The 20,365-nt window shown below is 39.4% G+C and overlaps 1 protein-coding gene across 1 annotated transcript in view; it reads right to left on the reverse strand.

The window, feature by feature from the left end:
* Window positions 1-20,365, reverse strand: part of GPR158 (G protein-coupled receptor 158) — a 195,611-nt gene that overhangs the window by 11,892 nt on the left and 163,354 nt on the right. The window contains exons 7-8 of the mRNA XM_069006609.1: window positions 12,746-12,984; window positions 1,250-1,388 (exon numbers count right to left, since the gene is read on the reverse strand). Of these exons, the coding sequence (XP_068862710.1) occupies window positions 1,250-1,388; window positions 12,746-12,984 (378 nt within the window). The remainder of the gene's footprint in view (window positions 1-1,249; window positions 1,389-12,745; window positions 12,985-20,365) is intronic.

The following is a 20,365-nucleotide window of genomic DNA, read 5'->3' on the forward strand; positions in this document are numbered from 1 at the left end:
TCTGAACTCTATCTTCTAACATGGCTCAACACACAGTTTAGGAATATGAATTAATGGGGGAAAAATTGACTGAGAAGCTGTCATATTGGTTATAATAAATTCAAAAGTATTGTAAGTCAATTTTATATCTATCAGGAATTAAAAGAAAAATGCTTCCATCAAATAAAGATTTTAAACAATAACTTTGCAGATGTTTGTGTTAGGGAGTAGAGATTTTGAGAGTATGTGGATGTTGAGATACAGGGTTAGGAGAACGGGAAGGAAAAAAAAATGGCAAGCCTGAAAAATGCAGCGAACTGTATAACAATGATAAGAGAAAAGAGCATCAGGAAGGAAGAGAGATGAAGGACTTGCTTTGCTGATGTTTACTCAGAAAAAAAACACAAAAGCAAAAATCAAGAAGACAGGGAGAAAGGTTAGTGCCAAGACAGACCAAGGAACAGAGAAGAGTCTTTGAAGACTGTCAATGAAGCAATGCAAATCTAAAAAAAAAAAAACTTAGTATATAAGGTCTGTTAGGAGGCAAAAGAAGGTGTGAGAATGTCAGAAGAAAGTCTTAATTTACAGGGTGACATGAAACTCATGTTATCTTGCTCTTTTGCATTTTCTAGGACCAATTCATTTTTACAGGGTACTCTGTAGGAAAGGCAGATTTAGTAATTTTTATGTAGCTCTAGCAAAGACCCTTATTTATTTGTTACTACCCAAATAACTTACAAGTATGAAATGTAGAGCTCATTATACACTTTAGAAGAAACATGGGCTTTATATTACTGATACAGCATCATATGCATAACAGTTTTTTTGTGTCAGCATATAAAACACTGTGCTTCATGCCCAAACCAGTACAATAATCTTAACATATAGCTGCAGCTCACCAATCTGTTACACACCAGCAAAAGTTCATACAAACCAACATTCTTACCTGCTGTTTTTCTAGGGATACAAAACAGTGAGCACTATGTAGATGACTGAAGACAGACAGTTGTTTTGCTCTACTGAATTTATCATATATACTGAACTTTGATCCAACAAAACATCACCTAACTGCTGAAAAAAACCCTAATTATACAATTTCATATCCTTGAATCCCATGGGAACAGTTTTAAGTTTAGTAATCACTTAATTTGCAGAAACAAATATTTATAAGACCTTCCATTATGCATCCTATCCCATTCAACCATTCTAAGTTGCACCATATGAAACCTGAAAGATAAATGGTTAATTACTAGATCTACAGATCACTTGCCTAATTGTATGGAATATAGCAGAGATAATGAGCTCATTGTGAACTGCAACAGCCATATAACGTGGCTCATGAAATGCTGATGGGACTGTCCGCACTGCATAGCAGAGATAAACACCCCACAAGAGGAATAAAAATTCAGCTGTGAGAAGAACAAAAAGAAATAATTTGCAATTAGTTTTATAGATGGAAGGAAATTTGAAGCACTACAGTATCTTCTGTATCTGTGAGTATCTATGCAAAGACAATACACATGTATATATGTACACACATAGGCATTCAAACTCTTTTGGATATTGTCACTGTACATGATATATTTGGTTTTAATTTTACACATCTTTTTCCAGATCAGGAACCTTTACATTCATGGTGTTTCAGTTTTTCAACTGACAAACTTTGAGACAATGTCTAAAAATGTCTTGCTTGCTTTTATAATCAGTACTACAGAAGTCTGACATCACTTCAAATACCAAGTATTTTTAATTGTAGCTCTGGTTCTTGTTACAGAGGCAGATACAGTGCTACTACCAGACTATATGATTTTTAAGACAACACTTTCATTTCAAAGGTTTATAACTTAGATAAAACAATATATTTTGTGTTTAAAAAATTCCTCTTCATGATAGTTAATTCTGCTGATACCCATAACATGATGAGTCACTTCTGAGGGTCTAATGGAATTAAAACAAATCATGTGTTTCTGTTAGGAGAAAAATCAGTAGAGGAAGAAAGGAGAAGTAGTAGAATGTCTGGATCAGCCTAAACTATTTAGTTAGAGCTAGCTCATCTGTACCCAGCAGTATGCTGACTTCAGCTTCCAGTGGACAGACTCTGATGTGACATCATTTTGATCTTGATAGGAATGAAGCGATTTCCTAACTGTCTTGAAAAAACTCCCAGGAAAAAACCCTACAGCTCTGCCATGCAGCTATGAATAGAGCAGGTGCCAGTCCCTCTTGCTTTGCAGTGGCTGGAAGTGTTTGAGTGTCATCCAGCAATGTGCAGTTGCGTGTCAGACCCCTGCAATGCCAGCACTGCTCCACACCAGCTTCAGAAACTGTTATCCCATTGTTATTCATACACTGCTTTTGTCTTGTTTAATTTTTGCACTAAAAACTACAATTAAAAGCTGTATAATGGAAAATTAATTCTTTTTCAGACTTATGTTTGCCAATAATTTTTCTATACTGTAACTAAACCCAGTGATCAGTGACATCATGGAAGTGATCAGCAAATAATTACTGGTCTGGTTTCAATAATGAAACAAATGCTTGTGAACCCCACCATTAACAACAGACTAAAATATAACATCAGCACTGGATATCTCATTAGAAAAGGTCCTCTAGTTCCTCCACTTTTAGTAGTGCATGACTGCTGTAACTTACCTATAATATATTGTTACACCATTTTGAAACTTCTAATTTTGCTATTAATTTCAGCTAAAATCAGTAGGAGACAAGTCTGGATAAAATGAATTCAGTTACATAGGTATCTTGTGCTACGATAAAGTTCAGTTTGAACTCCAAACAACACTTTGCATGTTTCTTAATGAAATATAGATGTTCTAGATCCAAGATCATAATTTTTACTAGAACACATCCTTCATAGACCCAGCAGCCTTACCAGTTACATAAACCCAAACATCTGAAGAGGCATAATCCATCCATACTGCTGGTTTTGTGTTCTTCCTCACCAAATCCTAACAGTAATAAAGTTTTGATCTTTTGACTAAGTAATAGTATGATTTGAGGCCTTACTGAGTGTCAAAAGGAAAAAAAAGCTTGGTATGAATCTTCTGAGACTATGTGTCCCAGCCTGGTTTTGAGCTCAACAAAAGCACACATGCAGGTATGTTTTTCCCAAATTCCCCATACACTTGGGCAAACTGGATGCTACTTCCATTTAATTCCTAGAAAATTAGCTATTCTGTAAATGAAGTCTATCATTCTGGTTTCTTAAAAACTCCTGCACAGAATGACTTACTCAGACATTTTGATCCTGAAGTCTTTCCTGAACAATTGGGATACAAATTTGGCTTCAATGAAATAAGAATAAATGGTTTTTTACAAATGTTAGCAGTTTGGGGTTTTTCTTTAGGTCATTGCCTCACATGCAGAATCACAGCACTGAAACGTATTGCTCTTCAAATGACTAATTTATTGCATTAATTGCTCCATAGTGATTTAGAAGTCATTGAAAAGCAGAAAATGGTTAGAATTAGGCTGCTAAAGCCAAATCACTGTATCTTACTGTCCTATCTTCCATAGAAACTCTTCATACTAACACAATTCAGCAGGGCTCCTCTAACATGCCAGACAATGTCTATTTCCTCACATTTTGCCTTTCATCCAAATCTCCCCTGCTCCCCAACATGAGAAGCAGAACTGAATAGATGAGCTAATTGTGCAGCAACAGGCACACTCCACAAAACTACCCATGGTCTGTTCTTCTTCCTCTTTCTCAGCTGAAGCAAGAAGAGCCCCAAGTCTCTTTCTGACTGAAAAGATCAGTTACAAGTGCTAACAGAGGCTGAGAGTCTGGAAAGGTTTGGCTTTCAAAGTAATGAAAATACCCATTGTATGGCTAAAATTTCATGTGCTGAGGTATTCTTACTTGAACTAAAGAGTGAAGGCCAAATTTTGCTTATTTTTAGAAGAAATAAAATTGCTGTAATTTTGAAGATTAACAAGAATTAGGTTTTTCTGTTTGTTTTTTGGTTTTTTTGCATACAGAACAAATGAAAATGAAAAAGCCATACTTCCATTAAAAAAACCCCCAACCTTTACAACCCAAACATTTCAATTTGCTGGGCTAAGTAGGAAGGTAGGTAGCATCTGATCTCCAGATCTGATTACTTTTGAAAATTTTTCAGTTTCACAATCATAGTTACAAGGAGTTCTTAAGACAAGAGGCAATTACAAAGTATTAATATACTGGAGCATAACAGTAGTTTGTACCATCAGTGCATAATACTTTTAGAAAAGCTTTACATTTAGAACAGAGTTGGTATTCCTGTCTGCAGATAATAATTACTGTGACATCTGGTATGGAACACAAATAGGGAAGAGCTCTTAAAACATAAGCTAAAATAACAGAGTTCCTTTACTTGCTAAGCCCAACATTACAATAATTTTATTAGCAATGGCAAAACAAAGCAGACTGATAGAAAACCAATTTATTATCTAAACCACTAATTAGACAGCTTAAATGTATCATGTAAAAGTTGTGTTTGAGGGGGGAAGTAAAGTTCCTATGATTAGCTACAGACTATTAGTGCAACTTGCAACAAAATCTGAAGGTGTTATAAAATTTTGCTTATTGTTTTTCTAAATGGCCTCTTTTCTTTCTCAATATAAAGTAAGGTGACATATTAATGTATTTATTACTCCAAAGAAAAACAAAGATATAACTAACTAACTAACTAACTAACTAACTAACAATAGACAGATAATTGAGTACATCTGGCCACCATGCAGCAAGGTTCTAATGTACAACTCAAATCTGATTAGATTTGTTTATGGGACACTAGCAACTGTTTTGGACCAAATATCTTTAATGATCAAAATCTGTGAAATGTGACATGAAATTTCTATTTGGCTTGCTGAATAATTTTCCACTAAAAGTCTGGTGTAGAAGAGTGACTCTCTGACCACTAAAGGAATGTCTTAGCATACTGCATAACTGTCAAGAGCAAACGGCTCAAAACACATGATCTTGTTCCTGTAAGTATGATTTAGCACAAGGCTTATAAATGATCCCATTTTACATATTCAGCAGAAAACCAAGAAACCTTCTTTTCCCCTTATGAAAAATTATGGAAACTCCTAGGAGAGAGCTGTCAACTGTTCTCTGGACAGAAAATGAAGAGTCAAAACAATAAAACATAAAAGCTGTGAAAAAAACCTTGCAGTAGCGACTCTATAGTTGTCCAAACCAGGTGTTCAGATTTTGGGAGAAAATCTCTGATAGATAAGAGGTTACGAAAAGGCACAGTTGCTTTAAAGGCATAAATGGATGCAAATATGAATGGAAGGTAGGAGATGAAAATGTAAAGTGACCTCAATATGCCATGTGCAGAAATGAATTAGTCTTTAAATATATCTCTTCTTAGTCACTACCTACTTCTTATCCACAGAACCTTTTATCTGGTCTTTGCATTATCTGATCAACTTGCTTAGTATATTCTTTGGTGCTTAAAAAGCAGCATTCTTCCTTGTCTTCATGATGCTGATTAAGTTTTTAGAAAATGAAGCAACTTGGAGCACTTAGCTTGATCATCCAATACACTGGGCCAGACTCACCTGATGCCACTTGAGATCTTTTTAGGCCATTGCTTATATTCTGCATGTTCTGATAATGAAGGACAATGATTTATGTTCATAGTTTGTGGTATGTATCTGCTTTATAGAAAAGGATGGACTCAGGGTTGTTATTACTGACTTAGCCAAACTTCCTCAAAAGATCTGGGTTAATATATTTTCTAGGTTTTGCTAAATGTGCAGTGGTGTGTGTTGCTCTGAGCAGAAGAAAATCCCCAAGTTAATCCATCACTGCTTTCACTCCTGCTATGCAGATGTCTGTACTTCACCTGACTGCACAGAACTAGAGAGCAAAATATGACAAACTGAGAGCAGTGACCAAAGTCACTGTCCTCTCTTTAGAGATTTGAAGAAGTCATTGAGACTCATATAAGGAAACATGAAAAATCAAGAAATGTGAAAATGCACCTTGGAACATGGCTTACATACCAACTCTTCTCAGAGGCCTCAGCGAAGTACCTCACCCTTACTTCTACAGCTTTGTTGTCTAAAAACTGCACAGCACTCAAATAAAAATACCACACATGCAGCCCCAACTTGCTCTCTTTTGCATATATCATCTTCAGCTAAATATATAACGTCTTAAGAGACCAGACTCATTTAATGCATGTGACAGAGCATTTCCAGGGATAAATCAAGGCTGCCTAATGAAGAAAGCTCTGCAATTTTTTGCAAATGACATTTAGATGTCTAGTGAATGAGAGGAAAGACTACAAGAGGGAAAGGTGGTCTAGCACACATGCACAACTGACTTCTAACTCTGCTTGTGCCTCAAATTCCTATGAATGTGAAAAAAGCCCCAACTTCAGGTCTCCATTCAATCCAAACTTTGCAGAGGTGGTAATTTTTTGCTGAGGTGGGAGTATTTTTCTTGCTATTTGGGTGCCAAATATGCATTTTGCTGTGATTTGCAGCAAAAATAAGCATGCAGGCCTGTATTTGTAGCCAGTGAGACCATACATAATGTTACAAATACATTTGACTAAGCTCTGTAGCTGAGCCAAAGGCGTTGCAACATGGACACCCAGATTAAATGGACCATATAACCCTAATCTCACTGTGCCTCAGCTCTGCCTGTGTAAAATGGGGGTAATGCCACCCTGCCATTGCACTATGATGGTGGAAATAAATTTATCCATATTTGTGAAGAGCTTAAGTCCTAAACTGTGGGTTTCCTTCCTGCCATGGTCAGGAGAGGAAAGTGAACTATTTCAGACTTTCCTGGTTGCTCTCAGCCCTCCTAGCCTGGCAGAAATGCCTTTCTCTACATTCTCTTCTTCATGCCAGCCCCTCTGTGAAGATGGCTGTGGGCTCCCTGGAGCCAGGACACACATTCCTGTGCTCGCTGGCACTCTGTTGTCCAGAAGCTACTTGCAAAGACAGCCCTGAAAGATTAAAGCCCATTTTCATGATTCTCTATGAAGCTTTATGTCTGACCACACTTACTTGTTTAAAAAGCACCATCATATGCCAAAACCAGGCCACTGATCCCCAGAGATGGTGACATTAAAGGTGTGACTTGACTATGTTCACTTGGTGTTCTGAACTCTAGACTGTTTGTAAAATAGTACCATTCCAACTGTAATACCATTATTTCCCCAGGTTTTAAACTCAAATTACTGATTTCCACTGTACTTACATCCATAACACAGCTACGACAACTCATCTATTTCTCGACCACACTTCACTACATTTTAAATCCCGTTTACTGAAATGAAGTGAGCTATGGATCTGGAAGCACAGCTCTTCCATCCATTCATTCACTCAGGGTGCCAGCTGGAGCTGAGCATGCACCATTTTAAAACTGGAAAAAAATTGTGTCCTCGATTGCTCCTGTGTTGCCAGCCAACGCAATCTCTTTCTGCATCGCTGTGCCCAATCTCCCACCTGGAGAGTTGCACCATGTCATAGGAGAAGCTTTTTTCTTCAACTGAAAGGATTTTCATATATTTCAATGAACTGTGATTACAAGTCTTTAGAGTTATTAGAGTTATTCCTAGCAAATTATAAATTACCAGAGGTTTATCTGTCTCTCCCACCATATCTCAGCATCATTTTAATTAGCTATGCACAGCAATAAAGAGACCTATGTGTGGTAAAGGAATTGACGGTGCCAGATTCAGACTTTTTTGCCTACCAGAACTTCCATGGCCTGTGGCTGTGAAGGCTGAGAAAGGTGACTGGGGCCCTTGGGCTGGTGGGAGGCATAGCATACCCTGTCCCTCACACTGTCACAAGACTGCCTTGCAGGTCCACTCAAAGTAATTCAAGGGACATGCTGACCATGGTCTGTGGGTCTCATGGCTTCAGGATGCCCGAGAGATAGCTTTTGCTGGCAATGAGGACATATCCACTGACTTAAGTGCGAGCAACACACCTAGGAGTCTCACTGCATTAAACACATGCCAGTGCTCAGGTCTCTAGGAGCTCCCCTCATTTCTGCACTTCTTTTAGCCCTGGTACTCAAGCATTTTTTAATTCCTCTACTCAGATATGCTGTCCTGCCTCGTGACTTCCATAGCTCACTATTGTTATTAAAGTCAGCTGGACATTCTTCTTGTCTCCATGTGCCCCATCATCCTCTTCACTTGCTTGTGGATGAAAGAGGGAGAATAGGATCAGCTAAAAACTGGCTGAGTGTGGGGCCTCTTCTCTTGCATCTTAAAGAGGATGCAAGCAAATGCCAATGGTGTCCAAAGTACTTGAAGTGCTGGAAAAATTAGGAGCGGTACCACCAGTGGACTCCAAAAAGAGCAGTGCAAAGACAAAAGGAAGTCAGAGCACCTTCCAGCCTCTCCCAAACCACAGGTGACTTGCAGAAGCACCTAAATATGGCATTCACCAATACATAAACACATGGCTCAGACAACACTAACATGGTTTCCTGAACAGAAATATTTTGTAGAAACCATGCCTAAGTAAAGGGTATGGGATTTCACTTATCACATAGCAGGTAACAAGAAACAGCAATGTTACTGCAGGGGGTAATGCAACTCAAATGCTGAACCTGGGGGTTCCAGCAGCACTCCCCATCTTTGCTGCTGTCCCCCATACTCTTCCAGATTTACCTTATCCTAGCGATGAGTGCCATAAACCGGCGATGCGGACTGTGGAAGGGCTGTGAAAGAGGTGTACATAGTGGCAGGAGGAGTGGTTTAAGAGCAGAAAAGGGACAGAGCTGAAGGTACTTTGTAAAACAGTGTTCTTTTCCTATTTCTGCTGCAAACATTTTATACAGCCCTGGCCTTATCACTTAGAATAAACTTTTCTCAAGTAAACACTATTTTTACATTATACATTTTTTAAGTATCTAATGTGAGAAATGAAGCCAGATCCACACCAGTGCTGAATTCTAAGCATCTCCTGGTTGTGCTTTCCACAGAGGAGGCTATAAACAGTACTCTGAAAAACCAGTCCCTCGATGTCTCAAGACAGACAGCGAAAATGGATAATTTTGGCTTTAATCTTTGCACATTGATGCTAAGAGGAACATGTTTTAAAAAGCCCATTTGGAAACGAACAGTTCTTTATTCATTGCATGCTCTGAACAACACATCCCAAATATGGCATAGGGCCACATCACATGGGGATACAAAAAGAAATAATAATCACTCATTCATTGAAAGCAGCAGAAGGCCTGTAGAAAATTTAACACAGGGCCTCATAAGGATGTATTGCAATGCCCTAGCTCAAAACTGTACAGGCAGTCTTGATGCCAAATTTGTCAGAGCCTGTCCTGGCACCTCATGCCCTCTTTAGATGCAAAGATTATATATGTTAAATATCAACAAATGAACAGTGGGAGGGAGTTCTTCTGGCAACAGTCCAAAATACTCACTTTGTTCCTTTTCCTGGCTGAGAGCATGCAGTAATCATGAGGAAGCTTCATATTTGAAACAATCCTGATGCCAAGACCCAAAGCATGACCTATGGATGTGTGGCCCATGGCAGTAGCTCAGCACAGTGGAGTAGCACTGCTCCTGCCAGCCAGAAATCAAACAGGTGCAGGGGAAAAACATCTCCCTGTGCTTACTTAATACCTGTCATTCACTTCTGGTCTAAATAAAAACTGAAAAACACACACAGAATGCAAAGGGGATTTTAAAAAATCTTACCCTATGTACTCTGGGCAAAACTGGCCCTGCTGAAGTCAGGAACATCTACCTGCCAGGATTTCACCTCTGCTTTTTGTTTGTGTTTGTGCATGTTTATCTCTCTGCCTGCCTTTGTCTCCTCCCTGGGGCTTTGTTCATTAAACTTATTATATTGTCTCTTTTTCCACTTTCTGGGAAGCTCTTTTAAATCCTGTGCCAATATCTGTTACACTTACAGGATGTTTTCCCCTCAGGATAAAGAATAATAGTTTGATTTGCGACACTGCAAGCCCTTAGGTACCAGAAGTTTATCACTTGGAGTTTTTTTCTAAGTCACAATCTGATGGTGACAGGTAGTGGTGTAGAATATATTCAGGCCATAGGAAAAAGGCTTTGTGGGTGAGTGTTTTCAAGGCCTCAGGTCTTTCTCTGCAATCTCAGATTGTCAACCATGCCATGGCTTGTCAATGAGACAGATGCCCCGACCTTGAAAGGGATGCAGAAACTAACACAAAGGAAATAAAAGAATATAGGCAAGTAACAAATAAGCTACCCACAAGTAAACAATCCTAAGGAAAATATACACTAACTTACAAACCCTAAGGAAATATACACTAACTTACATTATATTATGTAGATAAAATAAGATTTACTGAATGCTAATTGTTCTCATCAGCATATCACAGAGTACAGAGGCAATGCTAGAAATGGTGATAACCATTGTGTCTAAGTCCGTCTTCTCTCACAGAGAGCATCCTCTTAAACTTAATGGAAATGTAAATATAAAACATTCACTGCAATAAAAGTCTCCGGAGATAGAGTCTAAGTAGTGTGATTAGTATGGAAAATGCTTCATAAATCCCAATTCCAATAATCTCTGGTAGCATAAAGGATTCATCTCATTACAACTTTCTAGCAGAGCCTTGTTAATTCTCACTTCACTAATCAGTGACCTTGAAAATTCCCTGTCCACATTTCAGTGAAGTGTTGACAGCCGAGTGAAATAGGGAGGCATTCCAGCAAGGGCTACGAGTGACAGAATATATCACAAAACACTCACTAGATTTATATAAAATACTGTGCCTGACTAAACTAAATGAAATAACAACTCTTTTATAAATTACCATCCACCATTTTTCTTTTAGTATTTGAAATCAAATAGCAGAATCTATCAATTAATTTATTACATATTATATCTTGCAAGGCTGCTGCCATAGGAATAAAAGGAGTTCTGTGTTAAGGACATCACTTCTGACACATTTCTGAGATGAAGTATCTAATTCTGGGACTAGTTCCTATTGACTGTAAGCTTTTCAAGCCACTATTAGCAATAAAAATCTTGAAGTACACATGCATACACACATACACATATATAAATATATATATAGACCACACATTACTACAGTCTTGTAGGTGCACATCTCCTGGTACCACTAATATGACTGCATAGTTTACTGAAGACTTGCATAATTCTGTTTATGAGGTAGCGTGGGTAAGAAGATAAAATGACTGAACAAAATAAATTCTGCCTGATTTTTCAGGCTCAAGAGCTCACTTTGCTTCTACTACCCCTGAGTGTATTTTGAAAAACATTTAAAAATCTTCTAAATGTAAGTATACCTTAAAAAACCAATCCTTACTTTTTTCAAAACCATGCAGACAGCAACTGATGTAATTTCTTGCCAAAAGAGACAATTGATCATAATTGGGTATGAAGATCTGAATTGTGAATCACTACACCACCAGAATTACAAAATCAAGAGGCTAAAAACATTTGTTGCCATTATGCAAAAACCACCACTATCAAAATATTAATAAAACTACACTGTCAAATGCACCAAAATTTTGATCCAAAATGGGTTAGTGCAGATGACATCATCAAGTGTTTCACATTTAATTCTTTTTTGTTAATTTTACAACATCCCTGGCAACACTAGTATTCCACTACTGCAAAGTACACCCTCCAGAGGGACCCAAATCAAGATGCATTTCAAAAGGTGCTCCTTTCTACTCCTCTCTGTGTGGTTTACCAGTGAGCATATTGACAGATGGGGTACCCCTGTGCCTGACTGCCTCTGAGATCTTACACAAAGGAGAGAAAAGTGGAGCACAGGGTCACCTTGGAGTCATCAGTGAATCTGGCAGCAGTATTTTGTCATACGCTGACTTTCTGTACACCATGCTCAGAGAAAACACTTCTGTCCATCTCATCTGCACTCTCATGCAGAGAAGCCATCATTAGCTCTCCCTAATCCTCAGTAGCAGAGCTCTGTCAGTGGGATGTCCATGGGAGAAGCAGGGAAAGGGCAGAAAAATAAGATTTCAAAACACCGATATATTTGAGACAGTGGGTGGCTGGCCTGGGCTGTACGAGAAACACTGGCTCTAGGAGGAAGCACTGAAGCTGTGAGGCTGTGGGAGAAAGCACATTACACCGTTTAGCTGAACCCTGGCCTGGGGAACCCACTGTTTGCTACGGAGTTAAGGAAACAAAAACTAATCTTTTCTCTCCTTTATATGACTTCTGCAGGGTGTCATTTTTTAGCTCCTGCCTTTTCCATGCACTGAAAGCACATCTTAACAAGTACATCAAGCTGGCGCATTTGATGTTCATCTCCTATTCCCTGTACTTTGATTTGAATTTCTGTAAGGTTATGAATGAGCAGTCTTGGAAATTCTTTCCCTCCTCACACAGACCTCTGCCCAGTTCTGTGGTGTACAATCAAAAAGCCTTCATTAAACTAGCCACAATTTCTCATTTCAATAGTAGAAGAACTATTGAAGACCTTCAATAGTAGAAGAGCTAGTTCTTCCTTCTGCCTTCAAAGATGAACTGTCTTGAGTACCCATCACTTTGTTACTACAATCCAAGTTACAAACCTTTGAAAGTCATAGAAGTGTCAGCATATTTTGTTTTACTTCTCAGCCCATTTAAAAAACATATATGCTGATATTTTACTTCCATATACGTTTTCACATGATATTAGGCAGTCTGACAAAACTTTAAGATATTCTAAAAGAAGAAAAATTGACAGGCAACCAAGCTTTATTTTAGAAATTAAAGATAAGCTAGAAAATTAACATACCAACAGCCATCATGTAATCCCAGCGGTCTATGAGGCACATATTGAAGATCAGATGGTCAGATGTTTGCCCTTGACCAATGAGTGGAATGTTTCTCTCCAAATTTTGGGTTATTGCAGAAGTCCAGCCAATGAGAAACCAAAAGACTACCAGAAGAATAACAGACAGCATCCTCATCACTCTCCCACCTGTCATATACGGAATACGCTGAGCCGTTCGGGACAGGAATACCTTCAAAACCCTGAAAAATTAAGACAGTGCAGAATTAAGAAGAGCACTAGCAGTGTCGCAGAAATTAGACTTTCATTTTATTTCAGTATCAGATTATTTTAAAAAAATCAACAGTCTTTCCTCTGACAGTATGTACAAGAGTGAAGTTTGGAACATTATTACTTTCATATTAATCATATTTAAATGGAACTGATTGCTGCCCAGAGAGTGTTATATAGCAATAATAGAAAATATTAGCTATGCTTATGTTAGAGACACACATTTACAGGCTGTGTTGTCAAGCTGTTTTGTACATTTCATCTCCCAGTGGAAGACTTCTGTCTTTAAAAGACAAAAGGTCATTTCCATAAAACAGCAACCATGTATGTGAGATTTTATTGTTTTGATGCTGTCAAAAATGATGCTCATCCCTAATCCTGCTATTTCCAGAGAACAAATTAACACTTCTTAGATATTTTTCCCACTGAGTTTGATGCTGCTGAGACAATAACCTACTCATCATAGAAATCACTGTGGAAGGCACTTTGCTAATTAAATGGGGTTTGATTTGTTTAGAGGAAACAACATGTTTTTTGAGCTAGGACAGAACCATCATAAGAAAAGCCACACCACACGTCAAGCACTTAAACCACATAACAGCTACTGAACATGTAACACTCACTTTAAAAATAATTGCACTTATTATTGGGATAAGTTTACTCCCACCAAGAACTGTTCAAGCAAATATCACCTGCATTTTCTATCCATCACCACCTGCTAATGCAGAAAAAGGTCCTCCTGGGAGCATCAGAACAACCAAACTTTGAGGAAATCCCCTTGGGAAGAAGGAGTAGTTTGATTCTTCATGTAGCACAAAATATCTCTCTGTGCTGCCTGTAGCATGGGATCTGCCAGAGGCATCTTCTGGGAGCATTGCAGTGCTCCTGCCTTGGCCCTGTTCAGCTACCAAGGATGAGCACTGAGGAAAGGCTATCATGGAAGTTTTTATGTACCCAGACCTTTAGAAGCAGATGAACAGAAGTTTAAAAGCTGTTTTAGAGACCGGGGTGAGGAGTCTTTCAAATTGAAGAGGTAAGCTGTTTCAGTGATTTTGTTCTCAAAATCATGGTGGTTCCTGACTCCTGAGCATGAGCATGTCCAGTGTTGATATCCACAAAGGGACAAATTATCACTGAAGTTTCAGGATCTTGATTTTTTTTGTTGTTGAGTTTTTAAATGCCATTGTCAGCTCTTAAATTATTCCAGTATACCAAGCACCACACCACCTCCCAAGACACTGGCCTACAACCAGGCCTGCCTTTTCAGCAATACAAAACCACACTTCAGTTAACATTTATTCTTATATTTGTCTGAGAGAAGGCAGAATCAACTAGTGCTGCCTCTCAAACAACTAACAGAGCAGTGTCTTTAAAGGCAGAAACACAAAAGCTTTTCCGCATCCATAAAAATGAATCAGCATTTGACTACAAACACAGCCTTCCCAGTGTGCATTAGGTGAAGTCAGAGATCTGAATATGTTCAACATTATTCAGCTGTTTCCCCCCCAACAGTCACTCCACAGGGAGTCACAGTTTTTGATCTTTCCATGTTTGATGGATGTTCTGCTCTCCCTTTACAGATGCTAAGTGCCTTATGTTGGAAACAGACTCCCAAAGACTTCAGCCAGGAGAGACAGAAAGGCAAGGCAGGCCACTTCCCTCTGCATTGCTCAGCTACAGCACTACTGTTCCCGGGCAGCACTGGTGAACTCTCATTTTCTAAACAATAAAAATCAGAAAGCAAAGGCTTCCCTTCTCCCTGTTCTAAATGCTGGTCAATAGTCAGCTTCTCTGAAGGGAAGAAAAATGTATTCATTTTGTAATGAACTGGAAAATTTCACAGCTATAGTTTGTCATTTCAAAAAAATCTCATTGTACATTCTTATGAATGTTTAATTGTTAGAGAAATACCACAAACCAGCTGAGAACTATTAGAAACTTCTTGTATTTTGGCTCCAAAGTCAATTCTTGATGATTCTATTGAAAGTCAACATGTGAGCCTTTTATGGGCATAATAAGGCAGAACCCATTAGATTTTTTTCCAGTACTAGTTCATTAACAGCTTTCTAAGGAAGAGATGTGGGCTGCTGTTACATTATTTACCTAAGCACAGTGAAACAAATAATATTTTGCAGTACAGCAGTCAAACCCCCTCCAATGTGGATAAAATCACATTTCTTTTTTTCTCCTCTTTTTCACAAAAATAAGCATCCCCCACCACAATCATTTCTACCTTGGACACATAGACTTACAAGTAAGCCAACATTTATGCTTCTTTTTTCAAACATTCTTTTTCTGAAAAGCTGTAAAGTTGGGTTACATTAGTAATGGTGCAAATCTCATTTTCAGAGGTTGTGGTATAAAAGCAGTCAAGTAGAACACAAGCTCCCAAGTTGCAACTCCCTCATCCTCCTGCCACAATGTGAATCCAAAGAATTGCTCACCACCTCAGCACTGACTTACATGCTCTGTCTGCTCTCATCTTCTATGTATTATTGAACATGTATCAAAGCAGAGACAAGTGCCCAGGAGTTCCTCTCCCAAGGGCACGCCTTCTCACCAGACTGGAGGGTCATTATCTTTCCTGTACCTCTCACCCATACAATCAAAGTTCACTGTAAAAAAGTTGAATTGCTGAAGTATGAGACCAAACTGCCTCAGCAAACACACAGAGTTTGATTATTGGCACCCTCTATCAGGAAACGGGAGTTCTTGATTCAAATCCCTGTCCTGATTTCTGGATAGGCAATGATCAAGCCCCCCTTTTTCACTCAGTTCAATATCTCTATATTGGGTCAAACTAGCTATTGAACAAATGAGAGAGAATTCTTACAGGAAGGCAAGAAATGGGGCTGGTGGGCTGCACTGATACTAGGAAATTAAGTACGCCCTGGGTTGTTCCTGGCACAGAAGCCAACTGGCACAGAACAACCAGCATCCATACTATTACCCTCAGCGTTACAATTCAGCAGGACAGAGGATGGAGTCCCAGTGCCCAGGAATGTTCTCAGATGCTACTTAATTTATGAATATAAAAGTAGCTCCAGATGCAAGTTCCCGAGTTAATGTTTATTTATGAGTATCAAGTAAGGCAAACTGGACAGACTCCTCTTCCTGTCCTATCTACATCCAAATTTCCCAGTAATGCCAGTCAGTGCCCTGGTAGAAGCTCAGGAGTCTGTTTGAGACATATGGTCTCTGGTCTAAAGCAGAAGAGGAAACTTAACTATGTTCCTCAGCATCTTCTAGCTATACTCCCACCTAAAGCCACTCAGGATATGCAATCCACTTTCCTGCACTGTTGTTGGATCATCAAACAATCATTTCCAGTGACATGTTATCAGCTCTGTTTACAGGCAGATCAGACAGAACACTGCAATGTGTTTTATCTGCTTTTCTGGAAGATGCAGCTGCCTTCAAGCAAAGCTTTGACTCACAGGCAGCTACAGGCAGCATTAAAGCTGATATGCAATAGCCATTCTTTTTACAGAGTAAACAGAAGGTGACGTTCAGGCTGAATGAACTGCCTGGAGATCACCGCACATAAAGCCCAACTCTGCTGGCTGCACCGTCAAGTCTGGGGAGAATTAAGCTACATGGTCTGAGGATTTTCTTTGGGGTGCTTGGCTCCATATAAATGGAAAAAAGGACGCCTGGGTTGCAAACACTGAGAGCCAAGGGAAGCAATGCTGCAAGTGGATCTGAAACAGAGGGACAGAGCATGCTAGTTCACAGGACCAGCTGGGATCACCAGCTTGGAAACATTAAGTGAAGCACGTGGCTGCTGCTGTAGTTATATCCTAAGATGCAATGTGTAATCTTAGAAAATAAATAAAACCATATTAAATTTTCATGTCATATCAACAAAAAGATGGTCCCCAAACTACCACTGACTGCATAAGCAGAAGAAGCAACAGGTAAAGGATCCTGCTTTGACAGCAATGACCTGGCACAGTTTATTTTTTATTTCTAGCATCTGTCATTTTGCGGCTTCACTGAGTCATTCTGTCAAACTGTTCTGTTTCAGACTGGTGATTTTTATTGTGATACAAAAGCTACATCAGAAAGACAACAGGTCAAGCTCTTCGGAAGTATACTGCCCTCCTACAGTGCAGGGATGATGTCTTATCTACATTTTCTGGACTAACAGTGAACATGCCACTAGTTACTTTGAGTTTGTAAACTGATGTGATTCTACTAACAGTGAAAAGGTACCTGTGGGACATGTATGGCACCACATCAATACAAAAGATTGCCTACACATCACACTTGACACACAGACACACACACACACACAGATACTGACTGCAGGTATAATTTCCACATCAGGAAAGATGGCTGAATAAAGAGTATCAACATTTAAGGCCCAAGACCTCAGAAAACATATTTAGATAGACTTATACCCTCAGTTACTGGCTTTCACTGGAAAGGATAAATCCCAAATGAGGGAGAGAAATTAACAGCTTTCTAAACAAATCCCCAGCTGAAAGTGTCCAAATTAGTCATTATCTACTTCCCAAGCGATTTCTCAAGACCTCAGCACAGAACAAACTAGAAGCACACCACTGAAGAGAACACTCTTTTGGGACGACCTTTTGCTTTATTGTTTCTGACCACACTGAACCTGAGCAAACCTGGACTGAGAGGTATGCCATGTCAACAGCATGACAACAGCATGGCAAGACCTGCATCACATGCATCATGTCCTGTCCAGAGAAAACGTACAACTAGAAAAAGAAGTTTTGGCAAGTATGGGCGCATACGAATACTTCTGAGAGCCCCCATCTTGTGTGTAGCCAGCAAACTTGGCCACAAACCACCATCAAAATATCTCAATTCCACCACACTTCTTCACTGTGCAGGTGATCACACACCGGAACATGTTGCCCAGAGAGAGTGTGGAGTCTCCCTCACTGGAGATATCCAAGAACCATCTGGATGCAATCCTGTGCCATGTGCTCTGGGATGGCCCTCCTTGAGCAGGGAGGTTGGACCAGACCCACAGTGGTCTCTTCCAACCTGATCCACCCTGTGATTCTGTGAAGGCCGGTCTGCACACTGAGGCCACTAAGGGTATCATAAGCTTGCTCAATAGTTACAGGGTAAACCATAGGTACCAATAGCACTGGAAACAGGGGGAGGCAGACTGTGCTGCAGGATTGTTTCCTCCGTACTGGAAGTGTACCTGACTTCAAATCCTTACCTGGATGTCTGTGTTTAATAAACAGCAATATTAATATGTGAGGATATCTTGATGGTACAGTAAAAATTCCCAACCAGATAATTTTGTATACTGAGTAATGAGAGAAACAGTGCTGTTTCCAAAACATTTTCTGCAACATTTCTGCTGCAGAAGCACTTTCTGCAACAAATTATATTTACTTTCAAAAATGTTATTTTGAAAATACAGTTTCCTTCACAACTTCCCTAGAGTTTTAAAGTGATTTTCCATTGTGGGAAATTAATGCTATACAAATTTATAATGTAGGGCGAGCATAACAAGCTGTGAAGATGTATTTTACCTCAGTGCCTGGTAAAATCTACCACTAGGAGGCAAAGAGACGTGTCGTGACTTAATGATAACGTACTCCGCACAAGAGTTTCGTAGATTAGTTTTAATGCTACATATATAAAGGTAATCCTACAGTGCTTAAATGAAAGTTCCCTTTCTGGATCAACACTGACATAATTTCCAGGAGTTTAAACAGACTGAGGAAGGTGGGAGGAAAATCACATGCAGTTCAAGGAAAGGCTCTGCGTATTGGGAGACAACAGGACAACAATAGATTTCCCACTGCAATCAGATCCAATCACTCACTCCCATCTGAGCAGCACTGGACTCATATTTTCCTGCATATTTAATAACATGGAAAAAGTCTAAAAATATTGCTTGCTTTGATGAAAATGTATTGATTTGAAGTAGCTTTTGTCTGCCAATCTGTAGGTAAGCCTGGAGTGAGCAAACGTTATTTCTTTAAACGTAGCCTAGGATTCTGACATTTTTCATGCTATGCATAGGTTTTATTTTCTCCTTTCACCTGCAAGTCTAAATTCCCACCTGAGAAAAGCTCAATTTCCTGGTGGATTATAGAACAAAAAGCTTTCTCTGCCTGGAGCTAGTTCCAAGAACTGCAGCTGGAGTCTTTTGACAGACCAGCTGAGCTTTGCTTTTCCCCAGTGCCTCCTTGCTCCCCAGCTCACTGTCCTGCTGCCTGCATCTGTTCCAGCTGCCTGCCAGCTCCCATTGCAGGAGATAGTGAAGCTTCTGCCTATGTGTGTGCTGCTTTTTGATATGCTTTTGTTTATATCACCATATCATCCAGGTAGGTCTCATCAGAAATGGTCACTCCTCAACAGGATTTGCCCACCCTAAATGTGTGCTGATGGATGTATTAGGCACTGGGGAGCTCAGAGGTAAAAGTCTCAACAAGGGGACTTGCCATGTCACGTAACTAGGTTTCAGTGATGCAGACCAAGTCTCCTTATTTATTAAATCCTCATCTGCTTTGTGCTAATTATCTCTTCTAATAAACTACTTACTGCACTAATACCCCCACAAATGCTGCTGAGATTAGCAGAACTACAGAGGGCCAGTGAAACATCTGACACTCCACTGTCAAACTCTGACGAGGCAGAGCTGCTACAGAGCACACCGTAAACCATGAAATAAAAAGCCCATCAGTCTGTCCCCAGACAACTAGCAGTGACATATGACAGAATGGTTAGGTTTGGAAGGGACCTTAACGATTACCTTGTTCCACCCTGGTGACATGGGCAGGGACACCTTCCACTAGACCAGGTTGCTCAAAGCCCCATCCAACCTGGCCTTGAACGCTTTAATGTCTCCTGCTTGTCAACTACTTGGTCTTAAGGTTACATCACACCGAGCTCATGACCACAGAATCTGATGCCTAAAGTTCTGAAAACCCCAGGTCCTTGGGATAAGCACAAAGCCACCTCTTTCCAAGTCTGCTGTTGAATGGTTAACACAGCCATTTAAGTACTCTCCTCCTAACAAATCTGTTTAAATAACTACATCACTCTCTGAGTGAAAAATGAGGTCAGCTCCTCAGACAATTTTCTCCAGAAGCAAACCAATCTTGTTGAAGTCTTTCCTTCATCCAAATTTTTAGTGACTTTGTGACAAAAACTTTAACTCATAGATCCTCAAGACTCCTGCCACTAGTAGTTTGGTCTAAAGATTATAAATCCTTCAGCCTATATAAGCTCTGGTTAAGTTAATTATTTGCATTTTAAAATTCATCAGGTGGTTATTATCTTTTTTGCAAATCGAAAGCCATTGAGTTCTTTATCCTTATCAAAGACTTTCAGAAAGGCAGTACAAAAGATCTC

Source organism: Aphelocoma coerulescens, chromosome 2 (genome assembly GCF_041296385.1).
Source record: "Aphelocoma coerulescens isolate FSJ_1873_10779 chromosome 2, UR_Acoe_1.0, whole genome shotgun sequence".
NCBI lineage: Eukaryota > Metazoa > Chordata > Aves > Passeriformes > Corvidae > Aphelocoma > Aphelocoma coerulescens.